The sequence below is a fragment of the Misgurnus anguillicaudatus genome, chromosome 7, assembly GCF_027580225.2.
Source record: "Misgurnus anguillicaudatus chromosome 7, ASM2758022v2, whole genome shotgun sequence".
Taxonomy (NCBI): Eukaryota; Metazoa; Chordata; class Actinopteri; order Cypriniformes; family Cobitidae; genus Misgurnus; species Misgurnus anguillicaudatus.
In genome coordinates this window covers 11,277,587-11,297,342 of record NC_073343.2, presented here as the reverse complement: position 1 = coordinate 11,297,342, position 19,756 = coordinate 11,277,587, and the positions used below count along the sequence as shown (strand labels likewise).

The following is a 19,756-nucleotide window of genomic DNA, read 5'->3' as shown; positions in this document are numbered from 1 at the left end:
GAGAACATTCCTGTTTTAAATAACGTTTTATCGAACATTTTATCGGTTTTACATATTCATGAAAATTTTAGAGACTAGTGTTTTTCCTTGTTATTAGTGTTGGTTAGACTTCAACGACCTTCTTATTCCTTTTTTAATTACTTCACCGTGGTTCTTATTATTTTTGTATCTATTCTTTGCATCTGTTGTGTGAATTTATATTTAAAAAAATTAAAGTACACTTTTTGAGTTTACAACAGTTTTTCAACTAGGCCGCATGATATTTTAAAAAAGACCAATAATAGTGGATAATTCTATCAAAAACACTACTAACACGTGCATACCATTAGAGGCTGCTCCGTACAGATAGGGGGCGGTAAATCACTTTGTGATTTGGTAGAGTGATAAAGGTCTTTGGTTGCTTACGGAACTCCATGAATGCAGTCAGAAACTGGCAGTGACAGCCGGGTTTAACTTATCAGCTTATCACGAAGTTAAGACACGTCTCGCTGAATTAGTGTCCGTCATGATCATCTATACTAGATAGGTAAAGGTAAGACAAGTGTACTCTATCAGTTAACTTAGTCATTTTGTTGTTAAAGCATATAGGTGGTAACTATTTAAAAGAACTTGACTCACTAACGTAACGCCTTCGTTAAAATCAATACTCAGGTCAGTCCTGAAGATATTTTACTCTTTTCGGTTTGGTCAATAAGAAACTACGTCGGCTAATGACAGCGGTCTCGTGCCAGCAAAAGACGTGACAGCTCGCGTGCAAAATACTTCCTCTGCTCGAGGTGTCTGCTAATATAAAACGTATGCAGTGTTGTTGTTAGCTAAAATCGACACGCTTAGTTGTCTCAATTTAACATGTCTGTCTAATATATATATATATATATATATATATATATATATATGTATGTGTTTGCTTATCTCTGTATATACATATAGAGATACCTAATTTGCATTAATGTGGCATGTAAACATTAATATGTTGGCAGTTGTCTGTTGTGTGACATTGCCCAGGAGTCTTTCTTCATCGTCAAGCACACTGCGTTTTGTGATTTGCATTTTCCAAATTGATATTTCAATGAAATACTCCTTTCATCACAACAAGGAGATGAGAATTTAATAGACATTTTTGTAACTTCCCTATTTTTGCATAAACACCTTGATGTTTTTGTTGTAAACATACTGGTTAGTTTCAGCTATGAGCATCCTGGCAGCCCTTCCAGTTAAATCATGGGGGAAGATACTTTGCCATGCCCATGTCTGTTATATCATTTTAACGTTTTATGTGTTGATTTTTGGCAACAGCAGCTAATAGGCATTCAGCTATGCATATTTTCTGTACATTCATTACCTTAGGAATCAAGCCTGTGACCTTATTTGTCACATCATGTTCGTTCTACCATTTGAGCGTATAATCAATTTAAACATAAGCTTAAATTTTGTTTTGTTAAGTATAATAATAGGTCCTACATGTCTTTATTTAGCCATTAGATGCATGGAATTTTTGTCCCTCAGAAACATTATTTGGGCTTAAGGCTCAGAGTCTGTTCTGGAGTGGAACACAAAAGGAGTGGATTGGGTTTCCTCATCAGTTTACATGCCGTCAAAGAGGACATATCAGTGTTTACACAGTGCGTGTGTGCGTATCTGTTTGCCTGAGGGTACTAAATACACCAGTATGTTTCCCTACAGACATATTTCAAATATAGAATCAAAGTCACATCATTGTGCTGATGTGTTTTTGTAGAATTTATTTTTAGGTCTATCTGCACTTCCTAGAGGTAATCACATCAACAATTTTTTTTAGGCCTACTTGTTTTAAATGTAAATGAACAGATAGACTCTCAAACACATAAAGCAGCAGTATACTGTAGGTTTACCATATGATTCTACGTTTTCCTCATTTATATTACTAAAATTAGTAATAGTTCAATAGCCATTCAAGCGATGCTGACTTAACATCAACCATTTCTTTTTATAATAAGCTGTTTCCTTTATTATTAGAAAAGGCTTAAGTATATATTCTTTAAACTATGACAAGCACAGCTAGTACAGAGAGTTCTGAAAAATAGCCCGCCGTATTAGTTAGTTCCACATAAATAAATGTTTTACCAAAATGTTAAAAATATAACGTGAGATTTAACACTCTAGTCATATCAGTAACCTAATTAAAGCTGTTTTATTCAACCCCTATCGGGGCTGATATGTTGGCAAGGACATGACTATTCTGAATACTATCCACCTTGTTTTAGTAACCCCTCATTCATACCGATAAACTGTACTTTGAGTACACTTTAAGTTACTTTGGGTAAAAAGTAAAATTGAAGTTGAGAGTTGATCTGTGTAAAATATAGTGATTCTTAGAAACTATTAAAACGTGAATCTGCATACCACCAGTTTTATGATACCATCTTGCCTGTTCAATGTTGAAAGTTGCGTAAACCATTACGTTACACTTTATGTTATTTGACATTTGAGGACTAAGTCAATGATTGTTAGTAATTTCACTGCTCAGAGGCACAACCAGGGTCCGAAATTAACTTTTTGGCTCACCTGCCACGGGGACTGGTAGATGAAAAAATCCACCAGCCAAACACATTTTTTTACCGGCCAGAATAATAAACAGCCTTTTTTTGTCACATGTACATTAATGTAATTTGCTGTATTCATGGCAGGGCTCGCAAAATTTCAAAATCAATAGGGCATCTAACCACAATGTTTAATCTGCTATTCTTGTTGTTGTTTTGATGCTGTTGTTTTTTTAACAAACAAAAAGACTGGATTTCCATGTAAACCAACTTTTCCTGCTCATCCCCACACCATATATACTCACCATTTAAAAGTGGTTTAGTGGGTCACAAAACTCACAGTTTGGATCATCCAGTTACAGATTGGATCATATTTTAGATCAGAAAAACAGGTGCTACTGTCGCTTTAAGAGTCACTCTCTTCACTGCCCGTACAATCTATACTTTAAAGCTTGCTGCGAGAGATTTAATTTTCTTACGTGAGGATAATGACTGACAGGACGAAGTTGGAGGATTTGCCCAACAAATCCACGACAAATCATGACGGATTGCTTCCTGTACTGCGTCTTTTCGCGCGAAAGTGAAAGTAAAACTCGAGCGCGGGCTCAAACGTAATTTAAATACCCATATGCCTGAATTTCATACACCATTCAGACTATGAATCTCAACCATGGTGACAATTAAAATTGTTTAAAAAATCCTTATTTATCCATGCTGCAGTGCATGCTGGGAGTCCTGAATGAGATTTGTAATTTGTTAATACCCAGCATGCATTGCAGCATGAAGTTTATCATTTCATTGTCACCATGATTGAGATTCATAGTCTGATTCTAGATGTTTGTGCGTCCCAATTATACAGCGGATTTTTTTGTCCAAAGTTTCTAAAACTCCTTAATGACAAACTGCTGTGAAAGTGCTGGATCTCATTTACATTTTTGACAGAAAATAAAGTTTTAATTAGTAAATGAATTAGGTCATGATCTTTACCATTATGTACCAACAACCGCAGAATAACACTATTAACTTGGCATGTTCATAACATATGTGGTGTAGTAACACAAAGTTAACACAACCAGGAAAAAAATAGCAAGCAAAAAGCCAAGTGCCAAGAGACCAACCAAAACAAACACCAATCACAACAAGGGCGACCCAAAATGAAACAAACATCAACATCCAAACCCAGCAAGTGAATCGAGCCCTCTACAGCAACACACCCACTACATACAGAAATAATGTTCTACAAAAGAACAAAATGCAAAGTTTCTCCATCATTCACATAACAACCAAACAAGTCAACCCAACAAACAGCCGCTGTTTCAAACACTGTGTGAACATCAAAACATGACATTGTCATAACGTTTAAAAATGGTAAAATGTAACATTACTCTAACGTTCAGACAACAGAAACGTTCCTAGAACTTAAAAAAAACTGGCCGCTGGGAACATTCAGGAACTTTCAGGGAACGTTCTTAGAACTTTTTATTTCTAGCTGGGGTATTTTGATAGCTAATATGCAGCAGATAGCTGCAGACCGCAAGTTACCTGCAGTACTAAACAGACGGTCTCTAGTGCGAGACTTGGAGCGTAGAGACGTTCTGTGGCTAGCTCACCTCGTTCCCAGATAGTTACTGTCAAACACATTTTATTGCATTAATATTTTTGTATGAAAATCACCCGCCAGTGTGGCGGGTAGTCTTTTGAATTTAGTCGCCAAACGGAAAATCTACCCGCATTTGGCGCTTGGCGGGTGTTAATTTCGGACCGTGGGCACAACCTAAAAAGTGTTGTTCCACTCTGAAGCATTCTGCCCTAGATTTAACTGTTGAAAGGGAGGTTAGGGTGCAAGTGAATAATAAATGGGCCTGCTTACTACTTTACCCCCGAGCACGTCACATGATTTTTTTTGTATTGTTTTAATGCAGTTTTTATGGCAGAGTAAAAATATTTTAAACATCTTGATAGATCAAAATGCCAAGTCAGTCTGCTCAATGTTAGGTAAGGGATAACATTTAGGCAGCAGGTTCTTATCGCAGAAATAAGCCCAGACAGTTTGATCAGTGATCTTGTTTCACACTGAAGGGGCTTATTTTGCGATTAAAAAACCTACTGCCTGTACATTATCCCACTTATCACATGGCTATTTACCTCTTAAGTTAGGTAAGCAACATTAAATATTTTTTCGAAATATTTTATTTGGTAATTTTTAACAAATGCAAGAAAAACTCGTTTACTTTCCGTTTTAAGATAAGACAAGACGTTCATTATGGAAAGCCAAATTACTCAAAATAAATAAATGTTGAAATTGTTAATATATAATTAAATTGTTAATTAAATATAAAAATCAATCAATAAATGTTAAAATACTTAAATTTTTAAATATATATTTCATGTCACTTTAATTTTGTTTGTGCACATTTTTATTTTCACACTTTTTTATTTCTGAATTGCTTTTTTATTTATACATGAGCTTGTCATTTCATTATCATTTTCATGGTACAGCTGTTGGCACATCACTCAACAATAGTGGGTGTCTGTCACCTTTCGAACTCGATTACTGTAGTCTGTTTAAGCGCATATTTTCCTTTCTCATAGTAGGGAACGCTGCTGGGCACATTTGGGAGTCGTAGGTTCTTTGGCCGAGCATCCTCTATCACATGATAGCTAGTAATATTGCCATTTCTGTAAAACAGACCAAGTTTGTGTTTGTAAAGAGCGTGACGCGATTCTGTGAACTGCTGGCAGAAAGCATCAAAGGTCATGGTTCGAACGCCTTCTTAAATTATTTGAATAGTTTATCCGCAGAAAACCGGGTTTCCTGCATTAATAAGTTAACACTTAGCGATGGAGATCGGTTGGCTTATCTTTCATTAAAGGAATTCTTCACCCAATTTAAATATGAATATATTATTAAGTTGGGTCACCTGTAGTAGAAATGTGAAGTTTTTTTAGGAGTTGGTGCCTTCTAGGCCGAAAAAAGCCAGAAAATGTGTTTTTGGCTCATGTGGATAAAAAACACCAAATCCCAGAATGCATTGCTTCGCTGCTCTACGATGCCATGCCTACCGGTTCGAGAGGCCAGGAGGGAGGGACATTCAACTAGGCTAGCAACTAGCAAGTTGACTCGAAAACAGAAATGACACCGGTTAATGTGAGTCTCTGTGACGAGTTATTTGATAGATTATTTTAAATACTACCTTTTATCCATCAAAATTGTGATAAGTTGCTTTGTACCAGGATGTACAGTCAAAACCAGGAAAGGACAAGCAGTAATTTTCCATCATTTGCCAGTTTTGATGGTTTATAGGTGTAAATATAACAACCATAGCTCAGCTGACGGACGTGAAAAACAAACAAAATACTTTATTCTCTGGCCTCCTTTTCTCCCTTTTTTGTATATCATTATGTCAGTATCAGTGTTTTCTTTCTACCATGGACAAATAAAAATGTCACTGAACTTTTGCTATGTAATTTTAACAACGAGCACTCAACACACCAAACCAACAATTACTAAAAACACACACACAAAAAAAAACAGATTATCTACGGGCACTGCACTAGTTTCTAAAAAGACATACCTGTATTATGAAACAGCGCATCAGTCATAACCAAAAGCGAGTTCGGGTTGCTGAAATGTCCATGTTAAGCGTTCAAAATATAACATCCATTTGTGTATTATTCAACGCATTACATATGAGAAATATTTATATTCCATCGGATTTAGTATAAAATAATCAGTACGCCCCAGCTCCAGTCTGCCATTCTTCCTGACCGCCAGGCAAGGCTCGCGCCTCGGCTAAATCAGCTGCTCCGGCATCCTCTTGTTTCTCGCTGTATTGCGGCTCGTCCGTGTAGCCACGAGCATCAGATTCGTGCACCAGATCTTCAAAATCCCCTTCTGCCATATAATCTTCAAAACTAAGATAGCTGACACTGTTTATTGCTTGTTTTATAAATGTTTACTGCTGAAAAGAGAAAAGATGCTGTGTGGTCAGATTTCTTAATACTTTATTGTGTTTTGAGTTGAAATTCTACTGATAGTAGTGGACTATTTTTTTTTCTTGTCCTGTGAAATTAAAATGAATTTTCTTAAGTTTCTTAAACCATCTCTCCTGTCTTTTTCATCTAGGTGTGTGTGTGCGTGTGGCTCCCAGGTTGCGCTAGAGGACTATGGAGCCCGATGTCATCCGCCTGTACTCTTCTTCTCCACCTCCACTAGATGAGGGTGGAGAGGAGGAAGAGGAGGATGAGTTTGGTGAGTTTGGCAGTTTCGGTGGTGTAGTATCCAGTATCAGTTTCTCAGAGGTTGACACACCTATAACATTTAACCAATCAAATGCACTAGAGGATTCGCCACCCGACCTATACATCACATTTGTGCAGAATAGTACTTTATCAGAAAAGGGTGTATGGCCTAAGGAAAAAAATCTTTTAAAGGAATTAAAACAGCCTTGTGTTTTATCAAACCAAGAATCATTAATCAAGGAGACTGAAGTCCAAAGCTTTGATGACAATGATCCTGCAGGGATTGTCATGAATGGTGTTGCATCCAACGACCTCCAGAGGGAGCTCTCTATCGAACACAGTGTTTCTAGCAGTGATCAACACTGCTTCTCAATATCTCCTGATATTAAACACAGCAGCACAGGTAAACATATAGACAACACATGTGATGGTCAAATTAATGGCTACAGCGAGTCTTGCACACGTATAGAGCGTGACTCTGAATCTAGTATAAGCTCAGGACTGAATGTCAAACTATCTGATTTTGAGTACAATGAAAAACAGAACCAGCAGATCTTTAACAGTCACTCATGCCATGAAGATTTATCAGAACCAGAAGAAACACAAACAAGACGAAAGCATTGTGGTGACTCGCAGTCATTTTATTCCTGTGAAGGAGGTAAGGATACTCAAAAAGAGGATAAGGGAACACAAGAGAAAGGGATCCAAGATACTCCTGGCCCCTCTAGTAAAGAAAATGTTGTTGTTTATAGTAATGCATGTTTTTTGGAGGGGTCAATAGACTCTGAAATAGCTGAAGTATTAATGGTCCATGAAGTAGACATGGCTCATATCTCTCAAACACAGCTAAGTGGAGATAAAAGTGAAATGCATGAATCTTCAGGAAACATGGGGATGGAGGTAGACGTGGACGATAAGACCTTTAATGAAACTCTCGATGAGGACTTTGGAGACTTTAGAGATGCAGCTCAGGGTTTCACGGAATGTAGCCGAACAGAATCTATAACCCAGGAAGGATTTGCTGATTTTGTCACAGCTATGTCCAGATGTTCCACAGATGATGAGTTTTGTGACACAGACACCCTAAAGGACTTTCAGGAGGAGGAGGAGCTAGCTAAAGAAGAGGAGGAGTCTGTTGATTGTGCGGGAGATGGAGTTTTTTGTTCAGAGTTGCCTCCGAGTGACAGTTTTGCCGACTTTAGTTCAGCTCCGTTTGATGGTTTGGAGGTGAAAGAGGGTGAGAACTGGGCTACATTTGGACAGCAGGAAGCTGCAGAAGAGGGTCCGGTTTCATGGGCAACTTTTGGCAAGGAGCAGAATCCTTTACAGTGTCAGGAAAAACAAGATGTTTTGACTTCAGCACCTTGTAGTGACAACCTCAAAAGCTGCAAGAGGGACAGAGAGACTGTGAGTAGATTTAAATGTTTTTCCATATTTTATACTGTTTTCTACGGAAGCCGAGAGAGGACATGCACTATTTATTATTTTTGCTTGCTTGTTTTCTCGTGATCACGACTTAATTTCTCGTGATCTCGAGATAACAAAAGTTGTTTTCCTCTCTCGGCTTCCTTAGTTTTCCAAATTTTTCCAATGTTTTCCAGGAATAATTGTGTGTCTGTGTTGTCCATCTACCATAGGCTGAATTCAGCTGCAAAATACAGAATCTCCTCAGAAATGTCTTTCCTTTAAATGTCAATTCTGAGGTCAGGCAAGTCACAGAAGTCTCACCCCTCCAAAATGTTCTGCAGGCCCAGGATCAAAGTGATTTAAGTTGCTCCTTTTCTCAAGGGTAAGAACTTACGCTCTACGCTTCTCGATAACTACACTAATAATTAGGACTTTTTTGTATTTTTTTATTTCTCAAAATTTCATTCCTAATAGAAGAGAGACACTTCCGGACACTAAGTTAAAAAAAATTAGGGATTTTTTTTACTTGATTACAGTAAGTTTATTCACTCATTGTTAAATGTGACAGAATATTAATGACATTCTGCCATTGCCGTTGGTGAAACCGCGCAGAGGGCATCAATGTAATTAGCATAGAGTTAAAGATGCATGAAATGCAGGTTATAGCACTGGGCACCAGTGACAGGTTTTCAAAGAAGCCTGAAGTTTGCAGTGTTCATGCAGTGGTCAATTTGGCTTTTTTTACTCAAAAATAGACAAAACGATTGCTGTGACATCCTGAAAAAAATGTAACCAAATCACAGGAGTGATAGTATTCAGTATAACAAAATTTTTGTCATATTTCTTTGTAAATCACATATGTACAATACCAGTTGGTTTGATTTGTACTTTTTATGACTTTTCTGTTCACTGCTGATATTACCAAGATGAGCTTTATGGACAGTGTTTTTCTTAGTACTTAGAGTTTCAGAAACAGAAAATATAGTACAAGGTCTTGATTCTCTTCTCTATCCACAGGCATGATCTGGCCATGTGGCGTCACTTTCAGGACATCCACGGTGCACATGGTCTTAGGTTTAAGTGGGCAGGTTCCCATAGCAACAGAATCTTGCTGAATTGCCTGGGAATCAGAAATATTGTGAGTTAATAAGAATTATACCAGGGGTCTGTTGAATGCTGTATTCTGATTGGCTGAGATATGTTCCGTGGGTATGCATTAATTTCTGATAACCACACATCTAACTTGTCAAATGTCTTAAAAATAGGCACCAGAGCAATGTCTGTGGTAACCATGGTATAAGAGAAATAATTTACTCCGGTCCTTTGAATTATTTGAAAATAATGCACACCTGCGGTGTAGCTGTATATTGCACCTTGGGTGTGCGTTATTTATTATAACTCAATGGCCCGTCTTCAATAATTCCTTACGTAAAATATAGATATAGGTGAAGATTTTAGGTACAGTAAGTTCTCATGCATATGAGGTGTATCCTTACTAACACTGATAAGCAGATCTCTGCTGTCTTTCCTGCAAGGGTGTCCATTTCTTTGCCTGGAGTCCAACCCAAACCATAAGGATAGTGGCCTCAATTGGAAACTCTAGCCCCTAATTAAACACCTGATGTTAATGCCTCGATTAGTCTCGCGTAGCCAGACCTTCAATACTGAAGGTCTGGTGTTTTTCGCTGCTTTTCTGGACAAAGCCCGCCCACAAGCTGTTTGACCGACATGTCAAACAACCAATCACAGTTTGTTTCATCTAGCGTCATGTTTCGGACTCCCCACAATAACGAGCCGGCTTCCAACAAGTCAGTTATTGAAATAACCAGCCGCAACCGAATAGCATCTAAATAAACAACATTACTCACCATAGAACAACGTTATGCACTTCATCAACAGCCACACTAATGAGACGCTCCCGTTTGAAGCATATCTCTCCACTGTTTAACACATACAAGCAATTCAGGAGAACCAAACTTTTTGACTCTACTAACTACCTCAAGCAAAACTCTTGGACATCTTTTAGAGAGTCTATGCTGCAAACTTTGCATATTTTTGTGAATCCAATGTTTAGCTGATCATGATAACTGGTCAGTATTATCCACGTGAACACGACTGATTCTCTGCATCAATGGAACATCAGAGCTTTGTTTTCCAGGGACCGAAACTAATCGCAACACTCGCATCTCCTGGAAATCTGGTTTATTTCAACCAATCAAACGACTTCAACATTCTCACAGGGTTTCCAGAAAAGTGTACGAAAAACATCAGACGTTTAGCCAACAGTCTGTGGGCGTGACGTCTGAGGCTGAGACTATGCCTCGATATACAATCTAAAAATCCTATAATAGAATTGATTAAAATCATACAGAATTCACAACGTCATTATTAAAGTTTTTTTATACTCATGTGTTTATTATTACTTTGTAGTTGTTCACTGGTGAGAAGCAGCAGCCACTAATTGTGCCTATGTTTGCTGCAGGACTGGTGAGTAAAATCCATAATTCCAGTGACATTGATATTCATCAATATTTTGGGCTAATGCCAAAGATTTATTTAGCCTCTCCCACCACATGAGGGCCCCGTTGCCTGAGTTTTAATCTTCCTGTTTTCCAACAAACCTGAGGTCTCATTTATAGAACTGTGCTCCTTACTTAAAGTTTACTTACGCCCAAAATCCAAAAATATGGTACGTAGAAAAATATTCATAAAACTGTGGATCGTACCAGAATCAGCCTCATGTCCCGCCCTGTACACTCTTGGAACGGATGTGTTAAAAACAACACATTTGTGTTGATTCTGGGACCACACAATAAATGCATTGTCCCATAATCCACCCATCTCTGTTATTATTTAAACAACCCATTTTGTGTTGCTTTAAAAACAACTTATGTGTTTTACATATAATGTGTTAAAAGCTTTACACAAAAAGATGTGTACAAAATTAACACATCATTTCAAAGTGTGTACAAGCCCATTTTTAATCATAAATAGTCAATGCAAATCACCTCATGAATGCTGATCCGCATATTAATAGGACTGCCATCCAGTTGTTTGTTGGTGCGATCCGGCCATAAATACAAGACATTGGCATTATACTCCAACAGTGAAATTATGCAGCATTACACATGGGGTCACTGCAGCATTTATGTGTTTACAGCAGTTAGATTCATCATTAACACCTTGCCAAAATCACAGCATAAATTAGTGGTATCACTGAAATAATATAAATGTTTTCTGCCCCTTTAGTGCACGCTCTTCTCCAGCAGCACAAGCGTGCTCCACAAAGATGCAGAAATCTAAAATTAATAATTTTAATGACCTTGTACACAGTAGAAACAATTTGCTAAATGTATTTGATCTTTAACATTAAATATTTCTCTCTCTTTTATTTTGTGCCTTTATTTTAGGGAATGCTGGAACCCACCAAAGAGTCTGAGAAATCTCTAGCCTCCCCTGCATTTTTGCCATCGGTTCCTGTGGAGAGTGGAAATATTTTATGCACTCAGGTGATGAGGACAGATAAACATATAGGGGTGGTTTCCCGCACACGGATTAGCTTAAGCCAGGACTAGGCCTTAGTTTAATTAGAAAATATAACTAGTTTTAACAAACATGTCTTACTAAAAACATTACTTGTGTGCATTGTGAGGCAAAATAAAGGGCACTGATGTATTTTGGGATGGTCAGTGCAAGTTGTTTTCAGTTTGGACAGTTCTTACATTTATTTAGTAGTCTAATCGCTGTCCGGGAAACCGCCCCATAGCTTTATCTATTAATATGGAGCTAATTTCTGTAAGGGCTCACAAATTGCTAGCCCGCCGTCCCGGGGCTATTGTACCTTCTAGTCGGGCTACCAAAATGTATCTCCGTACTATCGTATAGGGAGGAAAAATATATTTCAATGCTTTTGCATTCTCTCACAGATTTGGTTGGGTAATTATGTTGTATGTAATTCGGGTTTGTATTTAAATTGCGTTTAAATGCACGCTTGCTTTTTGCTTTTATTTTTCATTCGCGATTGCTCGAACTGTACAGAGAGCGGCAGTACTGATTTTCAATTTGGCTCAAATATCATTGTCAAGGATTGCTATTACAAAATATAGCCCCAACATTAGAGGTACAGCTTGAGTATTTCTGTACTTGCAAGCTACGTACAGAAGCCCACACTCAGCTCTCATACAGAAGGTAGCATTTCCGACAACGCAGGCACAGAAATCACAAAAATCTCTCATGTCCATACCGGAAACAAATACAAAAAACAATCTCTGTATGTTCTTGTAAAAAGCAATCATTTATGTCTTGAAATGGAACACATGGATTGCATGGAAATCCAGGAATTATCGATTTTTTACATTAAAATAATGTAGGGGAGAGCGGGGCACAAGGTTTTTGACTTTGGCTCTATCATTCAAAAAATATTTAGGTTAGATTAATCATTTTCATTTACACAATCAACATCTCTGCTACAAATGAACTCTTAAAGTTTGTTTGTGGGACCTACCGTTATCGTACAGTTACACCAATTGTGACAGGAGTGCAAACGTTACAACTTACCCTATAGGTGAGGTTAATTGTAACAAACAGAGGGTTTGTTGTAACACCTGCTAGAAAATTTTGTTGAAACACAAATAATTCAATAAAATTCTGTATATATACTAAGGTAGATATTATTTATCTGCCTATAATAGATAGATATAATCCACAAATTCATCCATCCATTATCCTTCATCTAACCATCCTTGTATTATGCATCAGTGCATATAAATAGATTTCTTTTAAAGGGCTTCACAATTAAGAAAAAAATCAGAGTTGTGAGTTATTTCCCCTAATATTGTATTAACAGTTATTATTTTGATAACTAGTATTTAAATTGTTTTCATTTCATTATAGTTGTATACTGGAGGCTTAGTTGTGTTACAACTAACCCCGCTGTGTAAAAATGTTTTCAATCCCAGATAACAGTTACTAAGAGTTGCTGACATGTTTCAAAATGGTGTTATGTTTTAGGTAGACGGTGATTAAAATAATATAAGGTTGGATTTGGTGACTTACACACCCGACTCAGAAATCGAAAAAAGACTTAAGATGAAGAAATGTACTTTTATGCCTCCAAAACACTCTTTGTTCAATATCTTAACCAAAACACATCAAAACTTTTCACAAATTCACAGGAGATCATTTTCTGACAGTAAGAGAAATTGACCAAAAGCACAGATTGCTTGGCCCTGTAGAAATATGTAAAGTAGCTGCCTGCGTTACAATTAACCCCGCGTTAGTTTGTGCCCCGCTCACCCCTATTTTTAATTCGGGCTACTTGCATTCATTTCAGCCTACCAAATATTAAAGAGTACCTGTCGGGCCTATCAGTGATTTTGAAATTTTGCGAGCCCTGAAGAATATATCCCCCTCAAACCACATTGGGGCGGTTTCCCGGACTGGGCTCAAGTCTAATCTAAGATTAAATTGTTTGTTTGAGCTGTCCTAACTGAAAACCACTTGCCTTGACCTATCTTAAAATATGTCAGTTACATAGTTTTGTCTTAAGATGCACACCAGTAAGTAGCCTACTGTTTTTGTAAGGTATGTGTGTAAAAATTATTTAAATGTTCTAGTATATCTAAGGCCAAGTCCTGGCTTAATCTTAACCCTGTCTGGGAAACTGCCCCGTTGATGTCTAAAGCCATGTGATTTTCTTTCTTACAAGAATCACAAAAAGAGACTGATTCAAAGGCTGTCAAGCTCCAGACGTTTATTAAAAGCTGATTGTTAAGAAATTGGTGAACTTGATATGATAAAAAGAGTTTGTTTTCTCTCCATGTATTCTGCAGGTGGTGCCCTCTTTGACCATTAGTGTTGACGGTACGTCTTTTCGCCGTGCCTCTTTCTCTAGAGCTCAAGATAAAATCACTCGCCACTCACGTCAGAAATCCTACTCCTGAAACTGTCGCTGTTATCATCTCTCTCCAAAGCACTTGCTTCCTGTTCACCAAAACTCATTTCCTCTCTTCTTCTCTCTTACTTCTGTTACACTTGCAGCACTGAATGTTTCTCCCCTGTGCACACACTGATTTAAAAAACATGAACTGTCATTAGTAGGATAAGCAGAAATTACCATTTTGGTTTCCTCTTTTGCAAACTGTAAAATGCTACTCAATCAGGAAAGAGACCATATTTTTTATCTTTGTTTCCCTTTTATATGTTTGTATTCTGGTCTTTCATGCATCTCTGTCCTTGTCCCTATGCACTATAACATTTCGGGCTACAGTATGCTCTCAACACACACACAGAGGCTGAGAAGATCTACCTCAGATGATGAGTATGCAACTGTGACTAATTTCCAACATATGCAAACTCAAACTAATATTACTATGCCCATTATATACAAAAATAAGTTTTGTTGTAAAATAAACTAAATCAGTCCCTATGCATCAGCTACTGTCTCAGGTTTGACTAAAAAAGTGGAATATCTGACTTTACTCCTGGTGCTTAGTTCAAGCCATTATACAGCTTGATTAAAGGGCAAAACCACCATTTCAAGTTTTACTTATACATGCTACAGCAGCTGCAATTTCTTTTTTTTACATGAAATTTTATTTTGGGGGGAAATTTATGTTATACAGCCTATGTACATTTCCAACTTTCCTTTCTATTCTTATTCTATTTTCCCTCTGGTAAACATTTTCACATCTTTAGAAACCACTGTGATTAACAGTGAAATGTTCAATAATGCACTTTTGACTTTATTGCAAACTGTGATTTAACTACACATCAAAAAAAAAAAACATCCACGAGTTTTTAATAGCTGCAGACCCTACATTAACATAACTGCCTTCAAATCACCTGCTGGGAGCATTATTGCCATCAGGGTTCCCACAGGTCCTCGAAATCCTTGAAAGTTTGTGAATCTGGAGGGAAAAAATCAAGGCCCTGGGAAGTTATTGAAAATATACATACATAGATACAGGTCATTGAAAGTGCTTGAATATATTTTATGCAAGAAGTTTTCTTGTTGGATTTAAAATCCGATATATCGGCCTAGATTTTTTATTTCTATTTCAGAAACACGCATCAAAACTAACAGATTTCCCTAACATTAGTTTAACACAAATAATATGATAATGCATTTTAAAAAGAAACTTTTTTTTCTTTTACTGTCTCGTGACCAACTCACCGTGAACTCACTTAACCGTTGTTCTCTCTGCCCAACTCTGGCTGGATCAGTAGGTTGCAGGATGTGTGACGCGTTATACACGAGTGTTGTCAACAGGGAGGTTGTAGAGGGCAACACTCATGACATGGTTGAAGGCTGTTTCGTCCTTTTTTTTTTTATATGAATTTATCAGCCATTATGAATGCCGATACAGATAGTTTGGAAAATGCCTAATATCGGCCTGCCAATATATTGGTCGGGCTCTAGATAATATCATAAAAATTCTAGGCTTTTTAAGCACACGTGCTAAACTGTTTGCTTTAAATGCTTATATCTTCTGTATGCAAATGTTGATTCATACCAAAATGCTTTTTTGCATAGTTGTGTTTGACACATGAAAACGTCTCAGGTTGCATATGTAACTGTTGTTCCCTTATAAGGGAATGAGACCCTGCGTCTCCCTTGCCATACTTCCTGCGTCCCTATAATGCCGTCTTTGGCAATATTTCAGATAGTGATATACTTCCTGGCTCCCGCGTCACCCTGTCTTTGTCATTAAGCCTCACCATTGGTTGAATTTGATACACATTCAGGCGCACTTACCCCTGGAGGCGTTCCCAAAGTGTCATCACAGTGACGCAGCACGCGTTCCCTCGAAAGGGAACTGTAACAATTTATCTTAAAAAATAACACGATGCAACCTTGCTCTCACTTGAAATGTGACCCCACATTTAGTCCTTGAATTTGAGGGTATTGGATCTGGAAAGTCCTTGAAAGGTCCCTGAATTTGAAGTTAACTATGGTGTGGGAACCCTGTGCCATTATTATGCATAATCTATAGGCCTAATTATACACAATCCACCTGTCATTTTTACATCACGCCAGTTTTGCACATCCATAACAAAGAGAACTGAAGGCAACAGGCATTCATATCTGTGCTCTCAAATAAAGAGTGTGTTATACTCCCAAGTCCCAAAAGTGTGCAAGATCTATGACAGCATATCTGTGGCAAAAAGAACCCACAGCATCACTGATACCTGCACGTGCGAAAATTTTTTATTGCGAGTGCATAACAGATCTTTTCCATTTCCACGACTGCCAAAAAGAAATCTATTTGCGCAAGCTAAAGTAGCAGGAGAGAGTGGATGCAGCACGAGAGTGTGGGGATGATTTTGCATGTGCTGTTTAAAAGGAGCTCACAATCTTTAGTTTCCTCACATGCAGATCTGTTATGCTCTCGCAAAAACAATTTTGTGTGCGCACGGGTATCGGTTAGGCGCTCGGTTCTTTTTTGGCACAGATATGCCATCATAACCATTATTGTTACTGGTCAAAGGTTCTTTAAGGAAACTACTTTTCCTTACTCACAATAGGGTTTGCTGAATGTTAAAGTTCCTTTATGAAACCATACAGTCAGACAATGACCAATTTTGGAACATTTAATTTTAGAGTATACTGTAAAAAAATGATCTGGGTTCAATACATGGTAAAATATATTAATGGCATTTATGGCAAAATGTTGTGGAGCAAATACATTTTTTTAACGAATACAAATGAGGAAGCATGTAATATTTTGTAGCCAACAATATGTTTTGTCTACAAAGCTATGTTTACAAGTAGGAGGCACGATACTTGACTGATAATTATATTGTTATCTTTTCTTGTATTGATTGTACAAAAGTTACAGGCTTAATGGCATAATGACAGTATTGGAAATTGTGAAATGCTCAATATTTATGCTAATCTTAGGCCAAAGTGTATAATGTGTACCCCCCCCCCCCCCTTAATGTTTACTGCCTGGCCCAATATACTTTTATTGTAAGTGCCTTACTGTACCCGTAAGCTATGCTTATTCAAAAAAAGAAAGAAGTGACAATTATCCTCTAATCAATTACAATATGCTGTATTGAAACCAGAACATTTTTTAAACCAAAACTGTTACATTAAATAATTTCTGTATAGATTTTTTTTCTGATTGCACCACATTATCTATCTATCTATAATATTAATGGAGTTGTGTCTATAATTCAGTCTCTGTCTAAATAATCTCTGCTAATAAACTGCAGTATGACTATCATTCTTTTACTTTACATCTGTTGCTTTAATATCTTCTGTTCTCTTTACCTGTCCTGTCACGTCTGCTACAAGTTGCCTGGTACTGATCTGCAATTAGTTTTTTGTTACAACACACTTTCTTAAATAAGTTTATTTATTTTTTTTAAGAGCATCTGCAACATATATCAGCAACTGTATCTTTCTTCACGTGCTAGTATGTGTGCATATAATGCTGTTTATATATAATACTTGACTGAACTAGAGTACTAACAACAATAACCCTCCCTTTTCTGCTGTCATTGCGATGACTCGAGATGGTGTAATCTCAGACCTAAATTTGGATTATTTTGGGACTGTGGATGAAGGTAGCTCAGATAGTGACAATGAAACTGCACCACCAGGTTAGACACTCTGGCTGGACAGTTCTGAATAGAAGTGGCTAGTTTACTTTGAAACCTTTCTTTTCTTTTCACTTCTGCATGTGATTGCAAAATTGATGTGTCTTTATGAAAGCTTGACATACTCTCTTAGTCTGTCAGTGACTTCCTCTCTCTTGGTTTGCTTACAGTATCTGCCTGTGTGAGTATTTCTGCTTTTCTTCTATCTAATCTAACCTCTTCTATTAATCTAAAGTGGTATCAACATAAAATAGTAATTTTTCCTTTTTTTAAATTCTATCTGTGTTTAAAAAATAATATCTCAAGACTATTGCAGAAAAGACTTTCCCATTAAAGGTGTTGTGTGGTCCAAAAATGCATGTGCTAATTTCTGCTATAGTTTGCATGTCTGCTTTAACATAAAGATTTTTAAGTGTGTCTGTTTTTTCAGGTGTTGATCCGGAGTTGTATGAGCTGACTTCAACTAAGATGGAGGCCAAAAGTCCTGGTCATAGCATAACAGATGCATTTACAAAACTAATGGAATCTATGGAGAAAACAAGAACAACAGCCAGGTTAGATGTGTGCATGCATGAATGCACGTACAATTTACATGTCTAAAACATGTTTGTCTGCAAGTATTATTCCGTCCACTAGATGGAGTGTTTGTACATAATGTGATTTTTGAAAACATTGAAAATGACCATTTACATATATTTTTATATTTAGTAAATGGATGTCAGTCTGATAGGATATTTTGTCTTGGTAATACATTAAAAAGTGCAATTATAATGAAATCGAAATATCAAACTTTGTTTACTTTTGCCTTTTATTGGGTGCTTCTTTGTTTTAGAGAGGTTTGTGTAGGATGTAAACCCTATATTATTACACCTTTTGTAAGAAACCACTCAATCTTGTGTGTGTGTTTGTATGACAGGAGGCCAGAGCAAGATGAAAAAATAAGCGAAGAAGCAGCAAAGGTCATCTCTCTTCTCCCTGATCTGTCCTTCATGCAGGCCAGGGTTTTAATGTTCCCCTCTATCCTAACTCCAGCGACCAATCACATATAATCAGACAAGCATTGCTACCTGCCTTAAGTTTCTGTCAGACATAATTTATTCTGTTTGCAGACAGCAGCAAAACTTCTCCAAAAATTCACATTTTATATATGAAAATGAACTCTTGCCTATTACAAATATTATTTCTGCTGTCATAAACAGTTTGAATTGCTTTATATGCTTTTTTCTCTTTCATGCAGTTTTTGGACGCACAGTATTCAGAACAGTATACTTCTGATACATAAAATAAGGTTTTATTTTTGAGTGCCGTTTAGGAAATCTGAGTACTTATAGGGCACTTTTAACTCAAAAGATATGAAATGCAGAATTGCACATTTTACTACTTGAAACCACAGCTTGTAAAATGAATACTGACATTACTTGCTATATATTTTAATTTGTGCATTTAATTTAGTTCTCCTTTTAAATGTCATTTAAATAATAGATTCCTCGGTCTGTATTTAACCATTTTTGACTCTTTTAAACCTCATTCAATTTAAGTTTATATAACATCAATTTTTTTAACTACCTGTAGTTGTTTGTATTTTTTTGGTTTTCCCACAACTGACATGCGCACACACGAAAAGATGATATAATCATGTAATTTTGTTTAACATTACTTTAAGGGAACAGTCTTTTTTGCATGTTTGCTTGTTGTTTTGCAATTGATTGTGTTTTAATGTCATGTCACTGTATTATTTTAAGCAGTATACTTTTGCACAATCTAAATATATATGTATAATGTGAATCTGACAGCAGTGCCGTCTTAAAGATGGTTATGGTTTGTATTGTTCCTGTGGAAAAGAGATTGTAAATGGGTTTGCCTGTGTGCTTATTTCATTGTCTTACTTTGTAAATGGTTTTAAAATGTTAACAAGAATAAAAAAGGCGGACAAATATTAGTTTATTGTTTCTTTCTTTCTTTATATATATATATATATATAT

At 36.9% G+C, this 19,756-nt stretch overlaps 1 protein-coding gene across 3 annotated transcripts; it reads left to right on the top strand.

The window, feature by feature from the left end:
- Positions 1–375: 375 nt before the first annotated feature.
- aftphb (aftiphilin b) lies at positions 376–19,713 on the top strand. Of its 3 annotated transcripts, none has more exons than XM_055172043.2 (9): positions 376–526; positions 6,646–8,168; positions 8,399–8,550; positions 9,186–9,306; positions 10,599–10,655; positions 11,579–11,677; positions 14,000–14,030; positions 18,205–18,328; positions 18,691–19,713. In XM_055172043.2, exons 2-9 carry the CDS (start codon positions 6,687–6,689, stop codon positions 18,821–18,823), a joined length of 2,199 nt encoding a protein of 732 aa, XP_055028018.2. In that variant the 5' UTR covers positions 376–526; positions 6,646–6,686; the 3' UTR covers positions 18,824–19,713. The 3 variants fall into 3 exon arrangements, 2 of the variants coding, with proteins under 2 accessions (XP_055028018.2, XP_055028017.2); XM_055172042.2 differs by having other exon boundaries at positions 379–532; XR_012370471.1 differs by lacking the exon at positions 14,000–14,030 and having other exon boundaries at positions 379–532; positions 18,691–18,829.
- The last annotated feature ends 43 nt before the right edge of the window (positions 19,714–19,756 follow it).